Raw genomic sequence first — 22,811 nt, forward strand, 5'->3', positions numbered from 1 at the left:
CCATTTTCAGTTCCTTCCAGAAATACACAAGGATTCACTTTCTCCACATCCTCATCGACACTTGTTGTTTGTGTGTGATTATTATTTTTGTTTTTCTTTTTTATGTGTTTTTACTTTTTTCTTTTTTAATTCTTTAAAAGATTTTACTTATTTATTTTTAGAGGGAAAGGGAAGGAGAAAGAGAGGGAGAGAAACATCAAAGTGTGGTTGCCTCTTGCTCACCACCTACTGGGGACCTTTTGAGACTTTGTTTCCCCCTGCTGGAACACTGGGTTGCACGGTCTGTTTCACTCCCTAGTTGTTCCTCCCAGTTTATCTGCTCGTGAATGTGGGACCACCTGGTCCACCAGCCACTGCCGTGCTGCCTGTCTTCCTGTCTGTGCCCCTCCTATCAAGTCTGAATGAATGTTTTTCTTTAACTCCTTGGTTGTTGGACTCCCATGCAGTTTGATTTTCTGGCAGTTCTGGTTATTCTTTGTTTCTAGATTTGGTTGTTGTTATTCTGTTGGTTGTGCGTAGAGGCAGAGTATATCTACCTACACCTCCATCCTGGGCACAAGTGTGTTTTTTTCTTCTTTTGAATAGTAGCTGTTCTAATGAATGTGATTGATCTCTTTTGAGATGAGGTTTGGGAAATTGAAAGAGAGCATGGGAAGTAGATGGCTGACTCTGTGTGGTTTTTTTTTACAGTGGTTGTGTTTGTGTGCATATAACAAAAAGTAAAGAAACAAATTTATATTTCAAAAACCAGCTGTGGACACAGGAAAAACAGTGCTCAGAGGAAAATTTATAGTTGTAAATGCCTTATGTTAAAAAAAAATCTCGCCCTGACTGGTGTAGCTCAGTGGATTGAGCATGGGCCTGCCAACCAAAGGAATGTGGTTCGATTCCCAGTCAGGGCACATGCCTGGGTTGCAGGCTGGTTCCCTGCAGGCCAGTTCCCAGCAGGGGACACATGAAAGGCAAACGTACATTGATATTTCTCTCCCTCTCTCCTTCCCTTCCCCTACAAAGATAAATGAATAAAATCTTATTAAAAAAAATCTCAGTCAGTAATCTAACATTAACCTTAAGGAAATAAAACAAGAAAAAATAAGCCAAATCCAAAACTAATCAAAACCACAGTGAGAGAGCACTAAATACTCATTGAGCAGGCTGTAATTAAAAAAAAAAACCTGAAAGTAGCAAATATTGGCAAGGAAGTGTTAAAATTGAAACTTTCACACATTGCTGGTGGGATTGTAAAATGGTACAGCTACTGTCTTTGTTGGTTCCTCAGTAAGTTAAACATAAAATTACCATGTTATGTGGCAGTTCTACTAGTTACATACCTAAAATAATTGAAAAGAAGTGTTTACAGGAAAATGAAGCAACCAGACACCGAGGGATTCTGGAGTACGAGGTTTATTAACATGTACGGGCCCAGAGGAGTCAGTCTCCAAATTCTGAGCCCGAACAAAGGATTTTTGGGGGTTATATAGTCTACGGGGTCTTCCTGTCTACGTAGCAAAAGCGGGATACAGAAGCGGAATGCGGAAATTAGTTCTAGCTACGTAGCAGAAGCAGAGTACAAAGGCTAAATGTGAAAATTAGTTCTATCAGTAGGGGTGCTAGCCCTAGCCCTTGTGAATATCCTGCTGTTTGCATTTCCCAGACGGCCTGGCCTTAACGGCCTTCCACAGCACTTGGGGTTTGGGTGAACAAAGGTTTTCCAAAGCTTCCCATGTTAGCAGCACTACTCAAACTAGTCAAAAGATGGAAACAACCAGATGCGCATGATGGATAAATGAACAAACAAAATGTGGTATATTCGAATATACAATGGAGTGTTTTTTAGCCATAAAAAAGAATAAGTTGTTCATACATGCTGCCACACGGATGAAACGTGAAAACATTGTGCTAAGGGAAATAAGCTGGACACAAAAGATCATATATTGTTTGACTCCATGTATGTGAAATATTTGGAATAGGTAAATCTGTAGAGATAATGCAGGTTAATGGTTGGCAAGGGCTGGGGGAGGGAAGGAAGGAATGAATGGGGAATAAGTACAGGGTTTCTTTTGGGGGTGATGAAAGTGTTGAGTGACTGAATAACAGTGATAGGTTGTACAACATTGTGAATATACTGAATAGTACCTTTATAAATGGTTAAATTGGTCAGTTTTATGAGCATTTACCACAATATTTTTTTAAAGCTATAAAACAACAAGAAGCCACCTGTTTGGCAGATTAGCACTAGATCCGATGACCAATGATATTAGCACGATTTGGGTGGGGGGTGGGGAAGGGTGTTGTACCTTATAATATGTGAAAAACTTCCTAAGAAGTTTCAAAACAATAAATAGGTCTCCACCTTCCTCTCTTCAGAGTCATTTGGTCTCAGGTTGGGTCTAGGAATCTCTCCATTAGGAAACAGTTCATAGAATTATGATACAGGTGCCCTATTTCCTCGTTCATGTCAAAATGCAATGTTATACTATCGTGTATGGAACACTTGAGGGTGCCAGATAGTTTAGGCTCTGTACATAAAAGTCTTTTACTCTGTGTTTTTATGAAGAGAAGCAAACAAATACGAGATTGGCCATGTTGAAAAGTTAGATTTTGTTGTGTATATGTGAGAAAACTGGGTCCAAAAATTCAAAACTTATTCTCTATTTCCAAATCTAAATAACCTGAGCCCTTGAGTATATGTGGCTGTTTTATCTTGTGACTTCTAATCTTCCTGACCACTCTAACATACCCATAATGTTTATTCCAGTCCTACTATATAAATTTAAAAAGCAGAAGTTACTTTGTATACTTAGGATTTATTAATATGGAATAACATTTTAACATTTAACATTTATGATTTGTAGGATTTCTAATTAAATTTCAACACACCCTGAACTATTTCTGAAAATCAGTGACAGGAGGGATTTGTGGTTTAATTTAAAGTGCAACTTAAAATTGTGTTTTAAAGCTGCTATGTGTGGAAAGCAAACCTTGTAAGCCAGAGAATGATCTAGCTACAATTTAGCAACTTAGCATATAGCTTCTCTGTAAGTTTGTTCTGATGAGATTAAATTTTGAGACAGGAATATTGTTATAGTGTATATCAGAGGAGGCAGTTTGCTTACTAGTTCCAAACACTAACGATTTAATTTTTTAAATTCTAGTCTTTGAGAAATATTTTGATATAAAAATTTTTTTCTTAACCACCTCTAGGTCAACCAGGCATTCGAGAAGCTATTTCCATGTCCTGTATAACCAATGGGAGTGGAGCAAACAGAAAACCAAGTCATACCAGCTCTGTCTCAATTGCCAGAAAAGAAACACTTTCATCTGCTGCTAAAAGGTAGCCATTTGTACATGGGGTGGGAGGTGGAGGGAGTTTCGGAGGGAGAGCTAAGGTTTTTAAGTGGTTGAATGTGATAAATCAGTCTACTTCTGAAACAAATATGAAATAGAGAGCTGGGATTCAAAGGAGTATGTCCTTTGAATTCTTTAACTCTGAATATAGAGACATGTAGCCAGTACTCAGTTTGCATTTATTGTACCTGTGGAGTTGTGGGAGGACAGCTTTTGGTTTTTCCGAAAAAAAGAAAGCAGTTGCTTTTCCTGGTTTTGTTTTATTTATTTCTCTTAACAAGCATTTGTGATGAGATAAGCATCTCTGTGTTTAATGTAATTACATAAGTGAATTTTCCATAGCAAGTGATACATTTGATACTGCAACTTACATATTTAGTAGTACAGTGGGCATACAATATATTAGTTTCAGCTGTATGACATAATGATTCAGCATTTATATGCGTTAGGACACATGATCACCTTGTTAAGTCTAATAAACATCTGTGACTGTACAACTTATTAAGGTATTAATGACTGTATTCCCTGTACTGTATATTACACCCCTGTGACATATTTTACAGCTGGAAGTTTATGCTTTTTTTACCCAACCTTGCACTCACCCTTCTTCCTTCTAGCAGCCATCAAATTGTTCCCTGTATCTGAATTTGTTTTGCCTGTTTCGTCTTTTTAGTTCCACATAAAAATGAAATCATACAGTATTTGTCATTCTCTGATACATTTTTTAAAAGGAGAAATAGAATCTTTGCTGTGTATCCACATTAACTAAACACTATTACAACATTTATTCTTTAACCATGACTATAAAATTAAGGCTTAATTCAAAATATTATAATAGTATGTGGTGTGTATATTTGTGTGTGTTATGAGAGGGCAGTGGAAATAGTGCAGTGTAAAAGTTTCTGTGGGTTACAGATTTACATTCTACATGTTCTTTTCATCAGTCTGTTGTTGTGTAAACAAAGTTGCTTTTGTGTAATTCCTAGCAAATTATTCCAGGTACAGTTTGGAGAGGCCACAAAAGATCACCTGTATACTGTTAGAGCTGTTTTCTTGAGAGAATGATTGCAGACCTTAAGTAATAGAACAATATTTTAAATGTACCGATAAAAAATTACTGCCTCAGTAAACTAATGCCGATGACTAAATCGCTCACCAGTGTGGCTAAAAGGTACCCATTTGTAAGCAGAGTGGGAGGTAGAGGGAGTCGGTGGGTGACGTGAAGCTAACACCATTCCCGTTGACCAGGAACTGTGAAGCAGTGGCAAGATCCTTTAGGCCTTTTAAAAGCCCCTTCTGTAATGACAGTGAAGTCATTGTCATTACAGAAGCTAGACTTTCTCTTCCAAAGCATGCCAAAATTTACTACTTGTGCTCCACTTTCAGGAAAGAAAAAGACAAATTATAAGAAAAACAAATGCAGAGTGGAAATTTTTAATATAATTTTTGATGCAAGATAGGCTGAATTTAAACTATTACTGGGTACAACTTGTACTTATTTTCTTACACAGCTATATTTCTGTGCAGTGATCAGTATTACACATGATAGTGACTTAGCAGCCTAAGACTGAGTTTGTTACTTTATGATGCAGGGGTTCTGTAATAAAGACAACATACCTTGGTACTCGTTAACCTCAGAACTCGTCAAAGCCTGTGCTTGTCGCATTTTGATAAGAAAAAAATTGTTTCATCAGTTGGCACTAGCTTGGGACTTGCTAGAACTTGTATGAGTCACCACACCTCCCCTCAAGAGAAAATGCTTCATTATTCAGTACTCATAGGTTTTGGCACTTGTCACGAGTTCCAGAATGATTTAACAAGTACCAAGGTACCGCTGTATTTTGCTCTTAAATAACCCAGGAGGAAAATATCTTTTAGGTTGTACTGGGCCCACATAAGAGTAGTGACCTGTGCGTTCAAGATAGTTTGAAGAACAAGGAAGAAGCAGTTTCTAACACATACAAATTTCAAAGTTAGTCTGATTTTTTTGAGGTTGAATTGCATTTCTCAGCACATACTTTAAAAAACTGAATGTGGAATAGACAGTCAAGGGCCAGTCTGAAGATATCAGAACTGAATCAGATTAAGAAATGTTACTATCAAAAATATATTTTTAATGTTTTAAACTATTGTAATGTAATAAATTATATATACTATGTATATTTGTTCAAAATGTCCTTAAACATGCTTTCTTGTAGATTATGTACCTTCTAGTCAAATTACAAAATGTCCTTTGATTTAGATGCGGAGAGAGTTGGTGGTTTGGAATTGGCTTTTCAGTTCTGGAATTCAAGCTTTTGACTCTGTTTTGTAGTATCGTTAAAGTGTGCAATATAAAGATTCTTACCCCGGGTGATTGGGAATGGCAGATGCTTCATTAATCAAGAGTCAAGAGTGCAGAATCATAAGAATTTGTACATATTTTATTTTAACATGAAATATGTTCACATATATTTATTTGTCAATTTGAATGAGCTTCGCACCCCTTTCTTTCTATGTATGCATCTCATTAGATTCCTTGGTAATCTTGACTAAAGTATAACCGTAAATCATTTTTTATATTTTTTGTTTCATTTTTTTAAAACAGAAATTTAAAATTCTAGAAAACAATATGACTAATAACCCATATCTTTCTGTGTGATTTTTCCCCCACGATCTTTTTTATAATTGTCGCAACTTACACAAAACATAAGGACAAGTTTTTTAGTAACTCGTTTTTATGAGGTCTTTCCAGAGCATTTAACTTAGTATTCAGAGAAATTACAGTTTTCTTTTTTATGTATTTTTTGTCAGTTTTTTTTTTATTTAATTACAATTAAAATAATATACAACTGGTGTAAACAGATTCGGGGGAAAAACACAGTAGACTCTTGGTAAGCTTAAAACTCAACTGGCAGGAGTAGAAGTATACAGAAGGAGTGGGAATTAGAGAATAACCTACTAAATGCGATCATTCCGTGTTCTTGGGTGTCAGTGTGTATTACAGAGGTAATGGAAAGTGTCACTGATGCTCTCATTTGGGTAAGTTGAAGTCAGATCTACTGTTGTCCCCCCAAATATGCTAGGGTGGCAAATACCTTAGAGGTCATTTTGGTCCAAATAGACAATCTTCATAGATATATTACCGTATTATTCTTAAATTCTTCACTGCAGATTTTAATGGCTTCCCGCATTTTTAAAGAAACATCTTCATGATTGAATAAAACCAGTGTAAATTGTATTAGCTATTTGATTTAGGATTTCGAATTATATAATAATCACTTTTCCCATCATTTGCTATATCTTTTTTTGTTTAAATTTGTGTTGTTCCATGTTATACTTTATTTTACAGTGGTACAGAAAAAAAGAAAGAAAAACCACAAGGACAGAGAGAAAAAAAAGAGGAATCACATTCTAATGATCAAAGTCCACAAATTCGAGCATCACCTTCTCCCCAGCCCTCTGCACAGCCTCTCCAAATACCCAGACAAACTCAAGAAAGCAAGAATTCTGCTCCCACCAAAAGGTTTTAACTGTCCCTGAGTTCAGAGCTAGGGCATGGTTGTAATGATACCTAAATTCTATGACACGAGGAAAAGCTGACTATCCACGGGTTCCGGGAGAAAGCCTGATGGCTTTTATTTTCCCTTCTTTGTTGCTGTCGTCTATCTTTACTTTTTAGCACATTGGGAAATGAAGATTTAAGGTCAGAATTTCTCAGTTAAAACTGAGGGGAAAACAGTTCAATGAAAGGAAGGCAGAAATAACCTAGTCTAAGACCCAAACATATATTCCTAGAAAATTAAAATTATAGAATATTTTAACATTTTATATAACTGTGCATAAGCTTGTAGCCATGGATAGAAAATTGCAATATGTAATTATCCTCTTCATATTTTGGCATCATTACAACCTTCGATTTTCAAGGGACCCTCTCAACACATGGCTCTTCATTGTGACTGCATCTCAGTTTTAGTTTTGGGTTTTAGGAGGATAAGTTCTTGCTTGAATAGAGAAATGAATCCATTTCACTTGGTCTTTTCTATGCTAAAGGCTTGCTTAAGGGCTTCTCTCTGTGTCTGTAATAATTAATATTTTAAAGTTAAGAGAGGGGGAGAATGGAAAATCATTCTAACAATGTGTGTAAGCCTAAATTGGGGATCTAAACCTGCATGCTGGGAGTTCAGTGCTACAGCTGCCTTGTAATCAAGTATTTAGACCAACTTAATGAAGTCTGCCTGCTTTAGAAATGCTGATTTCAGCTGTATGAATAGGTATAGTTATATGGTGTGGGCAAAAGGAGGTTTACAGGTGTTCATATGGAAAATAATACAATAATAAATAAGTAATGATAGAAGAATAAACTGTTTCACGTACTCACAACTGTAAACTTACTTTTGTGCACCTTTGTGTTTTATCATACTGATACTTGGAAATCTTAGGAAAATATTAAACCATTCCCAGAACTGGCTAGAATTTTGGTAAAATAAATAACTATTCCTAAAAGATTTATAAATGTTTTTTATTTAATCAGTTTAATATTTTGTCTCAAATCACTAATGGAAATTTGGGAAAACAAAAATCTTTCATTTGATGCATGTTTAACATTTTAAAATGCTTTGTCTGTGTTGCTCACACAAATTCCTCTGCCTGGTCTCATGTGGAGTTTTTCTTGGATATAGCTTATTAATGTTACGCATCTTTGAAGTGTGTGTGTGGTTAAAGGTGGCCTATTTTTATAATAATCAATTTCTTAAAGGTTCTGATTTGACTTGGTACCTTCTTTGTCCCAGATCTTTTTTTCAGCTAATTAAGATATCTTGGAAATGTGCTTGCCATTCTAAATGCTCTTTGGATATGCTATTGCGAGAAATCTTGAAGACTGGATGAGTTATAGGATTGTTAGCAATGCATCCAAAAACTCATTCATAAGTCAAACATTTCAGTTACAAATAAATGAAATTAGTGTTGATAATACAACATTTTTCTGTTACATTGTGTTTATTTCTGGTCATGGGTAAAATTGCCTCTAAAAGGTATAAACCAGAGTTTTACTTTTAGTCCTATAGTTTATTTAGAAATTGTCATGTGCCATATATGAGATCATAAAAATGAAAATAGCTTTATGACTTATGAAAAAGCACAGGTTTGGGTTTTTTTCCACAAATTCACACAGTTTCACAAACTACTATGAATGCACAGTAGCGCTAAATAGGACTAGCTACTTGGAGATTCAAACAAATGGGGTGTTTTCAGTTAACAACAAAGAAGTACAAGTTTTTAAAAATCAAGTAGTATTTGTTCTAATGAATCTTCTGAATAATAGTGACCACTATAAAACAGACTTGGTGATGGCCTTGCTTAACTCCTTCACTCATCCAGGCAGGACCTTTCAACTAATCCTTCTCTTTTCTGGATTAGCTATAAGGCAATGTTAAATGCTGATTTTGTGTTCTATATGAACTGTCAATTACCTGTCATTGCTACTTACAGAATTTTTCTCTAAGAAATCAATATGTTTCTTCCAGCATAAAACGACCACCAATGGCTGAAAAGTCACATAATTCATGGGAAAATTCAGATGATACTCGTAATAAATTATTGAAGGCAGTTTCAACCTCAAAAATAATATCAAAAGTTATAAAAAATACAGACAAGTAAGTATTATACTTTCTCAGTTATAGCTGAAAGTTAATTATGTGGCTTATCATGTTTGCATGTCCAACTAAGTGCCTTGTTTGAATTATTTTTTAAAAAAATCTATGTCACAGAAACAGACAACGCAGTGATGACCAGAGTCAGGAGGGTTGGAGGGGTATAAGAGAGTATAGGCAGGATGAATGGTGATGGAAGAAGACTTGACTTGGGGTGTGAACACAATACTGTGTACAGATGATATAGACTTGTACACCTGGAACCTATATAATTTATTAACCAATGTCACCCCAGTAAATTCAATTAAAAAATAAAAACCCATGTTAGAATTTATCTTTATTCTCCTGCGTTTTTTCTTTAAAGTGTTCTTAAAAAGGCTACGTTTTCATGTAAATGCTCCTTAACTGAAAGAATTTGTAAATCTAATGATCCCATAAGATTTGAATATTTTTGTAAGTTGTTTCTAATGCTTTCACTATTTAGCTGATTTTATGAAATATCCATTGTTTTACAAAATAGTGGTTGAGACCAGTGAGAAGCTTTTTAAAGTGCTGGTGCCTGAATTTCACTTCTAGAGATTTAACTGGGGTGTGGCCTCAGTGTTGAAGCTTTTACAGTTTATTCAGGTGGTTCTAATAATTGTCAGCCAAATACAATTGTAAAATGAATGTCTTTGAATTTCTTTTGCAGGCATAAAGATGTCATCGTAAACCAAGGTAAATTAAAAATCCTGCTAAAAATATTTATGTTGCTTTTCTATATCAGTTAAATTTTTGCTAGTTAGTAAGTATGTTGACTATTTCATTCAATGTACTTTATCAGTGCATGGTAATTAAAGAGAAGTGCATTACTAGTAGTTATTTAAGAAAATCCCCCATTTGTATTGTAAAATAGGTCACTTTTGTCTCTACCAGCAAAAATGTCAACCCATGGGGGGGAAAAAACCAGCCAAGGTAAAAATGAGACGAAATCGGTCACGTTCTGGGTTAATTTCTTCCTAGATCTCATATTTGACTTTTCCTTATTTATACTACCTGGCTTTCCTCTTAATAAAGGAAATGCCAGTATTGTCATTTGAACTAGTGAATCCAACTACTTTTCTAAAAATCCATCTTATTTTTGAGTTCTGAAGGCTCCAGGTCTACAGTAGAAATAAATACATCATTACAAAAAGGTATAAAATGCTAAAGGGAATTTACCTTTTTAAAAACAATAAAAATTGTACTTAGAAAAGCCACTTAAGGAATTGATAAATTTTGCCCTGGCTGGTATGACTCCGTGGATTGAGTGCTGAACTGTGAACCAAAAGGTCACTGGTTTTATTCCCAATGAGGGCACAGGCCTGGGTTGCAGGCCAGGTCCCCAGTTGGGGATGTGTGAGAGGCAGCTGATCAGTGTTTCTCTCCCTCTCTTTCTCCCTCCCTTCCCCTCTCAGATACATTAACAGGTAGATAGATAGATTTTAAAAATTGATAAAATTTAGCTCAGTCTCCTGTCTTGCCAACTTTATTGCAAATAATCGCTCATTTCTTGAGGCTCAGACTGAAAATATGAGTCTAGCAAATCCATTCATTTCCTCTTAAATTTTTTATATTAATTGTAATTTCTGGCTACTTGCTGTTGTTGGCTTGTTCTGACCAAAAAAGAAGAGCCTTTCTGTAAATGTGTATTGAATTTAATTGTAAAGTGGGTAAGTTTTATACACCAGTTTTATATTCTTCTTAGACTGACTGCAAGTTTAGTTGAAGTATGCTCTCTGAATGAAAGCATGTCGTCCTTTTTGTGCTTGCTTTTTGCTTGGTCATTTCCATGTATCATAATTATCTTTACTTTTTGGCTATTATATGAACCAGATACAATACAGTTAAAATTTTTGTTAGAGATTTAACCCGATTCCTGTGGATTTTTACTTTCTTGATTTTGGTAAGAAAAGAAATAATTATTTGTAATCTTCTTTGGATTATTTGTTTTCACATAGAAATTGTAAATGAAGTTGATTTTAGCTGGCATTCTTCATCTCTAGTTAGGTCTTTCTCCTTTCATAATTAATTATATAGACGAAGTAGTGGTTGAAATGGTTTAAGGAAAAACAAGATTTTATTTACAAAGACAATTCTTATTAATGTACATCAGAATATTTTTAAAAACAGAAGTAGTGGTTCCCTGGCTGGCGTGGCTCAGTTGGTTGGAGCGTCATCACATAGACCAAAAAGTCACGGGTTGGATTCCCTGTCGTCGCACACCTAGGTTGTGGGTTTGATGTTTCCCTCTCACACATCTCTTTCTCTCTCTGTTCCCCCAAACCCTCCCCCCTCCCCCCAAAAGCAATGAAAAAATGTCCTTGGGTGAGGGTGTTAAAAAAAAAACAGAAGCCGTGATATGTAATGAAAAGAGCAGTGAATGGAGAATCTCTTATGTTTACTGTTTGTTTTCGGCTCTTCTAAATAATAGCCTTGTGACTTAGGCAAAATGACTGTCTCTTCTAGTTTTCTAATCTGAGAATAGTAATTATAAAGTGGGGGTGTCCAAGCTTTTGGTGTCTCTGGGCCACACTGAAAGAAGAGGAATTGTCTTGGGCCACCCATTAAATACACAAACACTAATGAAGACAAAAATTTCATAATGTTTTAAGTAAATGTATGATACTGTGTTGGGCCTCATTCATAGGTACACCCTGCTAGTTAAAGCTTATGTCGCATGGCTGCCAAAGGATCGAATTATGTATGTGTATGTACGTGTGTATGAATGTACTTTAAAAATAGAAGAGACTAATTATAGAAAATTGTTATTACAAATTTTGCTAAAGAGCTTAAATTTTATAAAATCTTTCTAGGGTAAATGAGAAAGGGCTACCTGCCTCTTTCTCATGTTGTGCTATGTTCCTTGAAAGGAAAAGGAACTTAGGATTCATGTATGATGTGAGTGGTTTGAATTGGTGACCGTTTTCAATACTGTGTGGGCACGTGGGTAAAGAAATGTATTTAAAAGGGAACAAGATTTTGTTATGGAAGCATCACTTAGGGTTTTAATGCTAGCGTCTGGAAAAAAGGATAGAATGAAAAGCGGGGAAGTGATGTAGAAATACAAGTTAAATTCTCTTACAAGAATTTTAACTCAAAAGGATTGCCCCAGTTGTTGGAACTTAGTAATATCAATTGTTGCTTGCAGTTAGCTTTATTTTTGGAACTTGAATCTATTCCTTTGCCAATTTAATGAGTTGTAGTCTATCTGCTGTATACTCTTAACACTAGCGTGTATCTTCAGAGATAACTCTTGTGCTTCAGCCTATTAGGTAGTTCAGGCCTGACTAAAATTGAGACAAAGTCTATAGAAAGAAGTGAATGGATTCTAGTAAATGGCTTAGGAATAGGTGGAGTGCAAGAGAAAAGGAACAGAGGGGAATTTATGAAAACTAGCTTGAGCAACTACGTAAGAGACATCTACTAAAGTAAGGAGCATTTGAGGGAAGAGTAGATACAGAAAAAAGGAAAAGAGTTTGGTTTTAGACAGTTACACTTGAGTTGTCTATAAGACTTAATCTACTGTGTAGCAAGCAAAATAGTGTAGATGTTTAAACACATGTGTTTTGGAGTCCAGAGACTGGATTCACCATTACTTAGCTGTGTGACCTTACATCAACTTCATCTTCCCTCTTCTTAATTAAGTTTTTGCTTTCTCATCTATAATTGAGACAATAGTAAACCCTCAAAGACAATAAAGTGTTTAAACATAGTACCTGGCACATAGTACCAAGTAAAGTTTAGTTATTAATATATGAATCTGGCTGTAAATCTTTGTACTCAAATGTGTAAAGTAAGATGAAAAGATGACCATGAAATAGATGACCATGAAATAAATGTGCTATTCATTTGCATAGCACATTTCACAACACATTTACTTACACTTTAGGTATTGATCCAAAAATACGTGTAATTTGTGAAGTCTTTTTTTAAAGGATTTTATTTATTTATTTTTAGACAGAGGGGAATGGAGAAAGAGAGGGAAAGGGGAAACATCAGTGTGTGGTTTCTTCTCTCACACCCCCTATTGAGGGAGGACCTGGCCTGCAACCCAGGCATGTGCCCTGACTGGGGATTGAACTGGGAACCTTTTGGTTTGGAGGCCAGTGCTCAATCCACTGAGCCACACCAGCCAGGGCTGTGTGATCAGTCTTTTAAAAATATGATTTATTGATTTGTTTACCTCTTTTTGGGGGCCAGGATGACAAGTATGACATGCTCCAAATCACCTGCTTTGATTTGGGGAAAAGCCTATTTACTTGTGGTATATTTAGGTGAGTGGTAGCAGGGAAAACTACCTCAAAGGTCTGTGTCCTGCAACCACAGCAAAGTAGAATAGCTGTAAATTGCTGATCAGCATTTGAGCAGAAGGAAGGAAACCTGAGTGAAAGCAGTTGGAGGTAGAAAGGGAAGTTCAAGGGGCAATTTTCTAGGCTAAGTGTAGGTGGAAGGACAGGTTATACCACTAAAGGAGGCTCTTACTAACTTAGATCTTTATCTGCATTCAAGTCCCAGAAGCTTAAACCCTTTTCATTACTCTTCTCCCTTTTTTTTTGGTGGATTCTGCTCCCATCTCAAGAGAAATAAACACTTAGCACGTCAAGTTAAACTGAATAAGTTCTTCTGTGGGAGCGTTTATTGTTAAATGTAGCAGTTAGGTTCAAGTACAAAACTAATCATTTGGTAAGTATTGATTGGGAAGTTTTTTGAGCTGGACAATAAACATTTTATAAAATTATCTATTGGGGAAAATAGATAATAGTCTGACAAATTTTGTAATAAGCAAATGAGTACAATTTATAAGCTCATCCTTATAATAGTTATCAAATATCTGACATTTCTGAAATATGTAAAGTGTCACATGTCCTAATTTTAGGGCAGAACCTGAATGCCCCCAAGTTCCTGCATGTTACCTTTTCTTTTTCTGAGGCTTGAATCAAGTATTTAAATGATAAAATCTTGAATAATCTTTTATCATTTCTCCATTGTAGCATCTTAAATTTGTGCTGTTTAGAATTAGCACATACTTGTCCTGGCTGGGGTGGCTCAGTGGATTGAGTGCTTGTCTGTGAACCGAAAGGTCACCAGTTTGATTCCCGGTCAGGGCACTTGCTGGGTTGTGGGCCAGGTCCCCAGTTGGGGACGAGCGAGAGACAACCAGTCAGTATATCTCTCACACATCAATGTTTCTCTCCCTGTCTTTGTCCCTCCCTTCCCTTCTGTCTATAAATAAATAAATAAATAAAGTCTTAAAAAAGAAAGAATTAGCACATAGTTAATTGTCTGATCATGTTGAGAACCTGCATGACTCAGTCAGACTCTACTGGAGAGAAATCTGCTTAATTGAAGAAAATGGGACTCAGCAATCACCAAATCATGATCTTCTTAGAGTGGGTTTCACTGCTCTGAGAGTAGATTCTTGCTTAACTGTCAAATTGATGCAATAATATTCTAACTACAGGTATGTTTAGAGGGAAGAATAGTTATTATAATATCTTAGAAAATTGGGCTATTTCTTATTAGCTACCTAGATACCTGTCTAAAAATGACTTTGGTTGAAAAATACTTTACAAGTCATTTTGAAATACATATTGTCTAAAATTTTTTGGTAATTTGTTGTAGCCAGACAGTTAGTCAAATAATCTAAAAATGTAAAATATAAAATCATTTATAAAATTGGAGAAAGAAAACTCTATAATCTTGTCATTTTAAAAGCTATTGCAGTTCTGATGTGTTTATCACCAGATACACATTTTAAACATTCATTCATTTAACAGATACTTGTTGAGTGCTTATTTAGTCAGAACCTGTTATAGGCACCCGGGGATTTGGCAGTTACAGTGTCTGAACTTTGTGGGACTTATATCCTGTATATAAGCAGGTAATAAATACTTAATATGTCAGGAAGTAAATTATATTGGGAAAGAATGAGAAGAGTAGAGGAATTACTATTTTATAGAGAGTAGTTAGGGAAGACATTTTTGATTGACTGATATTTAAGCTTCCTGAACGAAGTGAGTGAAATATGTGTTTATCTGGAGAAAAGAAAGAAATCTGGAAGTACATAAACCCCTCAAGGCATGAACTTTCTTACTATGTTAAGGAACAGCAAGGTCACCTATCATAATGTGCAAAGGATTTTATATTTGGTAACATTACACTTACACAGATTTATTCTAAGGAATAGAAGCTTCATGAGGCACCTCACTTAAGAAAGGGAGGCAGAGTGGTGTAGTGGGAAGAGCATAAGCAGGAGACCTAGTTAGGGGTGAAGTGGCCCCGTACTGCAGAAGTTTGAAGAATCAGAATCCTATAATGATCAAAATTATGAATGTGAGTTGGGGAGAACTTCAAAATTCCATTTGGTGAAAGAAATTATGAAGAAGGGGGAAACATTGTTCCTGTGTTAATTTTTCTCTTGTGACTCAGACGTTGGCCCTCTGTTTCCTCATGTATATTTGGACTTCTACTGGCCAGCACTGAGGGCCTCTTTAATAATTTTGGAAAGCTCTTTCTTGCAGCAAATGGAAAGTGGAGAGCAGCCCCCCATTCCTTTACTAACGTGTTTTAATCTACCTTTTAAAGAATTGAATGCAGGTGCTTTTTCTAAAATTCTATTTACTTATTTCGAGGGGGGGAGAAAGAGGGGGAGAGAAACATCAGTGTGTGCTTGCCTCTCATGTGTCCCCAACTGGGGACCTGGCCCACAACCCAGGCATGTGCCCCGACTGGGAATCAAACTGGTGACCCTTTAGTTCACAGGTGGCACTCAATTCACTGATCCACACCAGCCAGGCCTGGAGGTGCTTTTATTCAGTGCCTTATGTTCTCTGATTTGTTGGTTCCAGACATGTTCTGTCCAAAAACCTGATCATACCTGTGCAAACAGCACCTTGTATCTGAAAGAGTAGCTAACAAAATTTATCTGTAAGGTATATAGGCCAGCAGTCCTACTGATACTGTCTATATATTGTTGCCTATTAAGAGGGAGTATATTCTCACCTGCTAAGAAGGTGTGCAGTATGAAACAGACCAAAAAATGTTAAAAGCCCTTTCGTAATTGAGCTACAGGTAGTATCTTTCCTTGTGACTGAGATGGTACCCAAAACTTGGCAATTTCAGAATTAAGGACAAAGTGTGCTTGATTTAAGTCTATTTTAGTGTGAAGAGCAGGAAGGGCAGGAAACCAAATATTGCATTAAAAAAAAAAACCTTAGGTATTGGGTCTTTTAAAATGGGATATATAAACATTAATTACATCCCTAGTTCTTGGCTTGTCCACGTATTCACACTCAAGAATTTTTTTTTTAATTCTTGAGAATTTTGAAATACTCAAATTCTTGAGTATTTTTAATTTTATTAATTCTCACCCAAGAATATTTTTATTATTGGTTTTAGAGAGGGAAGAGAGAGAAAAAGAGAAACATTAATCAATTGCCTCCTGTAAATGCCCTCACTGGGATTTGTTCCCTTTTAGGGCACATACCTAGGTTGTGCCCTGAATGGGAACTGAACCTGCACCCTTTTGGTATAGGGGACCACGCTCCAACCAACTGAGCCAGCTGGCCAGGGCCAGATATTTTCTTTATTTTAAAGGGAGACCAAAAAGGACACATTTATTGAAGGTAAAGCTAAAGCCTCTTTTTAATCCTGTTTAGTTAGAATTTCATATATAAGTTTTTATTGTTCCCCTGGGGGCTTCTCTCTTTCTACTATAGTTAATTGAGAAGGAGCTAGAAAGAAATATTTTAATATCTGAAGTTTATTTTTTGAATTTCTTACTTTCAAAAAATTAAATGAAACTTGGTATGTGTAGATGAAATGAACATTTTTCCCACTTATTTAGTGCTTAAAATAAGGTTTTCTGTATCTTATATTGTTGAAGAAATATATTTCTTTTCTCTTTGCCCAAAGAAAGACTTTTCCAGGGAGTAAAAATAATCTAAAAAGTATTTAAGCATGCCCTGGCTGGTGTAGCTCAGTGGACTGAGCGCAGGCTGCAAACCAAAGGGTTGCTGGTTTGATTCCTAGTCAGGACACATGCCTGGGTTGCAGGCCAGTGGGGGCCACATGAGAGGCAGCCACACATTGATGTTTCTCTCTTTCTCTCTCTCCCTTCCTTCCCCTCTCTCTAAAAATAAATGAAATCTTTTAAAAAAGAATTTTTTTAATGTTTAAGCAACTTCCATAGCTGGTATTTTCAAGTATTTTAACAATCACAGTTGTGAACAAAACAGCAAAGAGAAAACTGATTTAAAAGGGTATAGGTTGAAGAAAGTAGTAACTTCACCTTGGCTTATTACAGTAATTAGTATAAGAGTTGGTTAGCAGATGTATAAGACTTGGTTATGTCTCTGTTGTAATCTCCTAAGTGGTGAGGCTCACAGCTGTTATATCTCCATGGTGCACCTCACTGCCTGCCCCCATGTAATTGAGAATTCAGTAAAATTTACCAGCCGGTAGAATTCTGCCTATAGAACAAAGAAAATTAAGGTAGTATTTTAGTACTCGGTCAAATTTTCAGACCTGGGTTCTTGTTCTAGCCAGTAAAACTAACTTCATAGTATTTGTCAAGCACCACAACTAGAAATTTTTTATCTGTGATATAAGGTTAGTTTATATTCTTTATATATATATTTTTTATTGATTATGCCATTACAGTTGTTGAATTTCCCCCCTTCATTCCCCTCCACCCTGAGCACCCCCTCCCCCACCATTTCCCCCTTTAGTTTATGTCCATGTGTCACAAGTTCTTTAGATTCTATATTTCCCATACTATTCTTGCCCTCCCCCCTATCTATTTTCTGCCTGCCGTCTACACTATTTATTTTCTGTACCTTCTCCCCCCTTTTCCTCTTCCCACTCCCCTGTTGCTAACCCTCCATGTGATCTCCATTTCTGTGGTTCCGCTCCTGATCTAGCTGTCCTCTTAGTTTGCTTTTGTTTTAGGTGTGGTTGTTAATAACTGTGAGTTTGCTGTCCTTTCACTGTTCATATTTTTATCTTCTTTTTCTTAGGTAAGTCCCTTTAACATTTCATATAATAAGGGCTTGGTGATGATGAACTCCTTGAACTTGACCTTATCTGAGAAGCACTTCATCTGCCCTTCCATTCTAAATGAAAGCTTTGCTGGATAGAGCAATCTTAGATGTAGGTTCTTGCCTTTCATGACTTGGAATACTTCTTTCCAGCCCCTTCTTACCTGTAAGGTCTCTTTTGAGAAATCAGCTGACAGTCTGATGGGAACTCCTTTGTAGGTAACTGTCTCCTTTTGACTTCCTGCTTTTAAGGTTCTTTCCTTATCTTTAATCTTGGGTATTGTAATTACGATGTGCCTTGGTGTGTTCCTTCTTGGGTCCAACTTCTTTGGGACTCTGAGCTTCCTGGGCTTCCTGGAAGTCTATTTCCTTTGCCAGATTAGGGAAGTTCTCCTTTATTATTTGTTCAGATAAATTTTTCACTTTTTGCTTTTCCTCTTCCCCTTCTGGTACCCCTATAATTCAGATGTTGGAACGTTTAAAGATGTCCTGGGGGTTCCTGAGTTTCTCATTTTTTTGAATTCTTGTTTCTTCATTCTTTTCTGGTTGAATGTTTCTTTCTTCCTTCTGGTCCACTACCTTGATTTGAATCCTAGTTTCGTTTCCATCACTATTGGTTTCATGTGCATTTCCCTTTATTTCAATTAGTTTAGCCTTCATTTGTTCCTCTAATTTGTGACTAAGATCAACCAGTTCTGTGAGCATCCTGATTACCAGTGTTTTGAACTGTGCATCTGATAGGTTGGCTCTTGGTTGCTTAGAAGTATTGGCTTTGGGACTTTGAGCTGTTTTTCTTGAGCCATAACTTTTTGGTCTGTTGATGCCTGTTTTGTATGAGGGGCGGAGCCTTAGGTGGTCACCAGGGCGGGCGACCCAGGTCGCTGGATTGTGATGCTGTATGTATGGACAGGGTCAGAGAGAGGCAATGGTGTTAGTTCTGCTCTCTCTTGTATTTTGGTCCTCTCTGCTGCTTCCCACAAGCAAACTGGGCCCCCCTGGTGCCGCCTCCTGGGTGTGTGGGCCTGTGCACCCTCCAGGACCCTGTGGGTCTCTCCAACAAACTGTGAGCCTGGGAGCTTCTCTATCCCGAAAGTTTTTCCAATCAGCGCTTTTAGGGGCCCTAGCCTGCGTGGTCTGTCTCACTGCTCACTCCTTTGCCTGGTTTATCTTGAGTGTGAATGTGTGACCGCAGTCAGCCAGCCACCTTGCGCTCTCACTGGGTCTGCCCGTTACCTCCCCACGCCTGGGATCTGCCAACAGCTGCCTGCGCACCTGGGTCGGTCCAGTCCGGCCGATTTTTCCTGCACTACCCCGCTCCACCAGCCGCTGACACTGCCCCTCTTACCGGTCTGGCTGAATGGTTTGTTGTCGGACTTCCGTACAGTTCAGTTTTCTGTATTTTGGTTGCATTTTTGTTACTAAAACTTTGTCATCTTTAAACTTGGTTGTGCAAGGAGGCACAGTGTTTCCACCCATGCCTTCATCTTGGCTGGAAGTCTCTAGTTTATATTCTTATTAATTTAACCCCCCCTTATTTAATTTGGGGATCTACATATTTTCTGATCTGTTTTTACAGTTAGACCTTTCAGTTAGACTTTATGATAGTACAAATCAAATTACTTGTTCAAAGTTCAAAGACCCTTACAGATTGCATTGTTTCATTGGAATTTTAAAATATTACACCATTACCGCAGTATAGCTGGGTCATTAATTGGGGATTGGGGTTTCAAATCTTATGAAAATAAACTGTTTTTAAGAAAAGGTTTAGCCTGCCTACAATGTTCTTTGTTGCTTTCTACTGTAAGCTATATTGTAATAGATATTTCTATCATCTTGTTTATAAGTCTGTTTAGCTATCTGATTTGGGGGAGGCTAGAATTGTTAATATCAGAGAAAAAGCTCAAACTAAGTAAAGATTCTTTAATTTTCTGTTTGTTTGCTAGAATTAGGTAGCATCACACTGCAGCTAGACTTTAGTTTGAGGTAAAGTGCAAATTCCAGTTTTAATGGGCTTTTTTGTTCTAAAAATTGGAAAATTTTTTAGAAAATGGGTTCTGAAAGTAAAAAATTTGAGGAGAAAGATGCTTTAACATATGAGCATTCTCAGAATTTAAAGGGCTTTCTGCAGACAGTAGTACCCATTACACAAATCAGAGTCGTGGCCCAAACCCCTGAGGCTCTGCTGTTGTCTTTAAAATGCTGGGGTTTTTTGTTGTTGTTGTTGCTTTGTTTTTTAATTTCTAAGTCCAGAAATAGAGAGAAATAGAGGTAAGAGAAGAACTGGAGGAACTGATCCCGGAGCAGAATTACTGAGTGGTAACTTCCTTTTCCACTCTGTCTGAAGTTTTCCTTTCACTTTCTTACAACCTGTGAAAGATTAATAAATTTTGATAAGCATCTTTTTTAAAAAAAGATTTTATTTATTTTATATGTAGAGAGAGGGAAAGGGAAGGAGAAAGAGAGGGTGAGAAACATCAATGTGTGGTTGCCTCCCGTGCGCCCCCTACTGAGCCAGGCATGTTCACTGACTGGGAATTGAACCTATGACCCTTTGGTTTGCAGTCCTGTGCTCAATACACTGAGCTATACCAGCCAGGGCTTGATAAGCATCTTGTAAATGTATAAACAACTTTAATAGTTACATACATCAGTATGAATCATTTTGGCAATACTTCAGTTCTCAGAACACCTGAGATAAAGGTAACTGTCCCACAAAGTTTGAAGATCATTTCACAACTTAGAGCACTTTGGGGGCAGGACCACTTCAGGGAGATGCTGATTAGAAGGTTAACAAAACCTAAGGAGACTGAAGAGGAAGTGCCAGGAGGTGTGTGAGAAGGACATAGAAAAGAAAGTGTAGCATCAAGTATTTCAGGACTTGTAGTAGTATTCACTCTTCTCAAAGATAATAGAGCAGGAACATCATCTTCCACTTCTATGTCCTGCTGTTGGGGTGCAGAGCTCAAGCTAGTATAATTTGGATTATCATAAGTAAGCTTTATTGTCAGGTAATTGGACTTCTGTGGATTTGCCTGAGGACCTCACCACCTGCCTGACAGTACTGTCTAATAGAAATACAATGTATAGCACAGTCTAATTTAAAATGTTCTAGTGGTCACAATTTAAAAAGTAAAAAGAACAAGGGTAAGATTAAGTTTAATATGTTTAACTCAGTCTGTCATTCATCCAGAATATCATTTCAATGTGTGATCAATATAAAAGATCATTACTGTGTAGATGTTTTACTTTTTTCTATACTAATTATTCCAAATCTGGTTTGTGTTTTACACTTAACAGTGTATCTCAGTTAAGACTAGCCACATTGTAAGTGTTCAAAAACCAGTAGCTGTCATTTTAGTTTTAGAAATACAGCTTTAGAATGAAATATGGAATATAGATTTAGAATGCAAATGTTTCCCAAGTTCTAAATAATAGACAAAATTTTGGAATAGTTTAAAAATTCATTGACCTTTCGGAGTCTTGGTTTCCTCTCCTGTAGAGTGGAGTGTTGGAGTAGGTAAGCCCTAAGATTTCTTTTGGTTCCAATATTATGTGTGTCTAAAGAAACTAACTAATGATATTTTTATAACAATATCCCACGGAATTTCTTCCTCTGTAGTTAAGCTGTCATTGATCAGATTCAATTGAGAATATTTTATTGGACCATAAGCTAGTAAGTGGTAAAGCTGGGTTCAAACCACAGTCAGTCTTTATCACTAAGCTTGTGTTCTCTCCACTATACTGTATAACCTCCTTCTCAGTCCCAGGAATGTTTATGGTGCCAGGGTAGGAGATAAAATATTGAGATTAATTACATTTCAGTAAGCAGCAGCTTTTTTATTGAATACTGATAGCTTTATGCTGTGTTTACTGATTGTTATGAGCTAGTTTAATTTCTTTTCCTTCCTCCTTCTTCTGGGCCACCAGGCTTTGTTTTAATATTACAAATCATACTCTTTGACCAGTCACATGGACTTTTCATCCCCTTGACTTTCATGCTATTTTACAGTAAGGATAGCCAGAAAGAAGCAGTGGGGTAAAACAAGCTAATTAAAACAAGTTCATTAACTGTAAAAACCTTTGACTGCAAGATCAAGAAGCCTGACAGCCTCAGAATAAAGTCTGCAGTGAGAATTGGATTCATCACGGAGGCTCCAGTTCCTTTAAGTATTGTACCTAATCCCCAGGGTAGAAGGCTGTCATCTTTTAAAAAGAGGTTGCAAACTAGTGACCTCTGTGCTGTATGTAGGCCAAAGGCGTGTTTTCACATGGTATTTTCTTTTTTTTTCTGGCAAAGGAGTAAATATTTTAAAATTGGGAAATTTCTCAATGAGGTATAAATTTCCTCACTCCTGGAAAATGAGAAAATCGAGCAACACTGGGCCCACTGCTTCCATGGAGTTGACTGGCTCTGCCTCCCTGAGATGAGGCCTGGGGTATGCCAGTGCTCCCCCACCCCCAGTCATCCTGTCTTCTCCCACTGCTCTCATTTTGCATTACCTGCCTGGGCCTGTAGATATTTGTGACCTCTGTTTTAAAGTGTACATGATAGAGTTAGCGGAATTCTAGCGTATTTGCTTATACTTAATGTTTTTAGGACAGTCGCTCTAAAGCTTACGAAGAGATCTTATGGTGTGTTAAATCTTGCATTATAAGCAGTTCCTAGACAGTGTTTAGAATGGTCAAAAATCTTTCTCAAAGGGAAGGTAATATATATTTGGTGAGGATTGCATACTGTAATTTATACTGCGATGTCTCCTTTGGTCAGTTA

At 36.8% G+C, this 22,811-nt stretch overlaps 1 protein-coding gene across 4 annotated transcripts in view; it reads left to right on the forward strand.

Annotated features, from left to right (window-relative positions):
• Positions 1–22,811, forward strand: part of EML4 (EMAP like 4) — a 208,170-nt gene that overhangs the window by 131,046 nt on the left and 54,313 nt on the right. For all 4 annotated transcript variants that reach the window (XR_008391938.1, XR_008391937.1, XM_053666818.1 and 1 more), the window contains exons 3-6: positions 3,205–3,334; positions 6,680–6,853; positions 8,856–8,984; positions 9,673–9,698. Coding sequence is in view for 2 of the 4 variants with exons in the window: in XM_053666818.1 (XP_053522793.1) it covers positions 3,205–3,334; positions 6,680–6,853; positions 8,856–8,984; positions 9,673–9,698 (459 nt within the window). In the remaining 2 variants the exon portion in view is untranslated. The remainder of the gene's footprint in view (positions 1–3,204; positions 3,335–6,679; positions 6,854–8,855; positions 8,985–9,672; positions 9,699–22,811) is intronic.

This window comes from Artibeus jamaicensis, unplaced genomic scaffold, assembly GCF_021234435.1.
Source record: "Artibeus jamaicensis isolate MK-2021 breed Jamaican fruit bat unplaced genomic scaffold, CSHL_Jam_final contig_465, whole genome shotgun sequence".
NCBI lineage: Eukaryota > Metazoa > Chordata > Mammalia > Chiroptera > Phyllostomidae > Artibeus > Artibeus jamaicensis.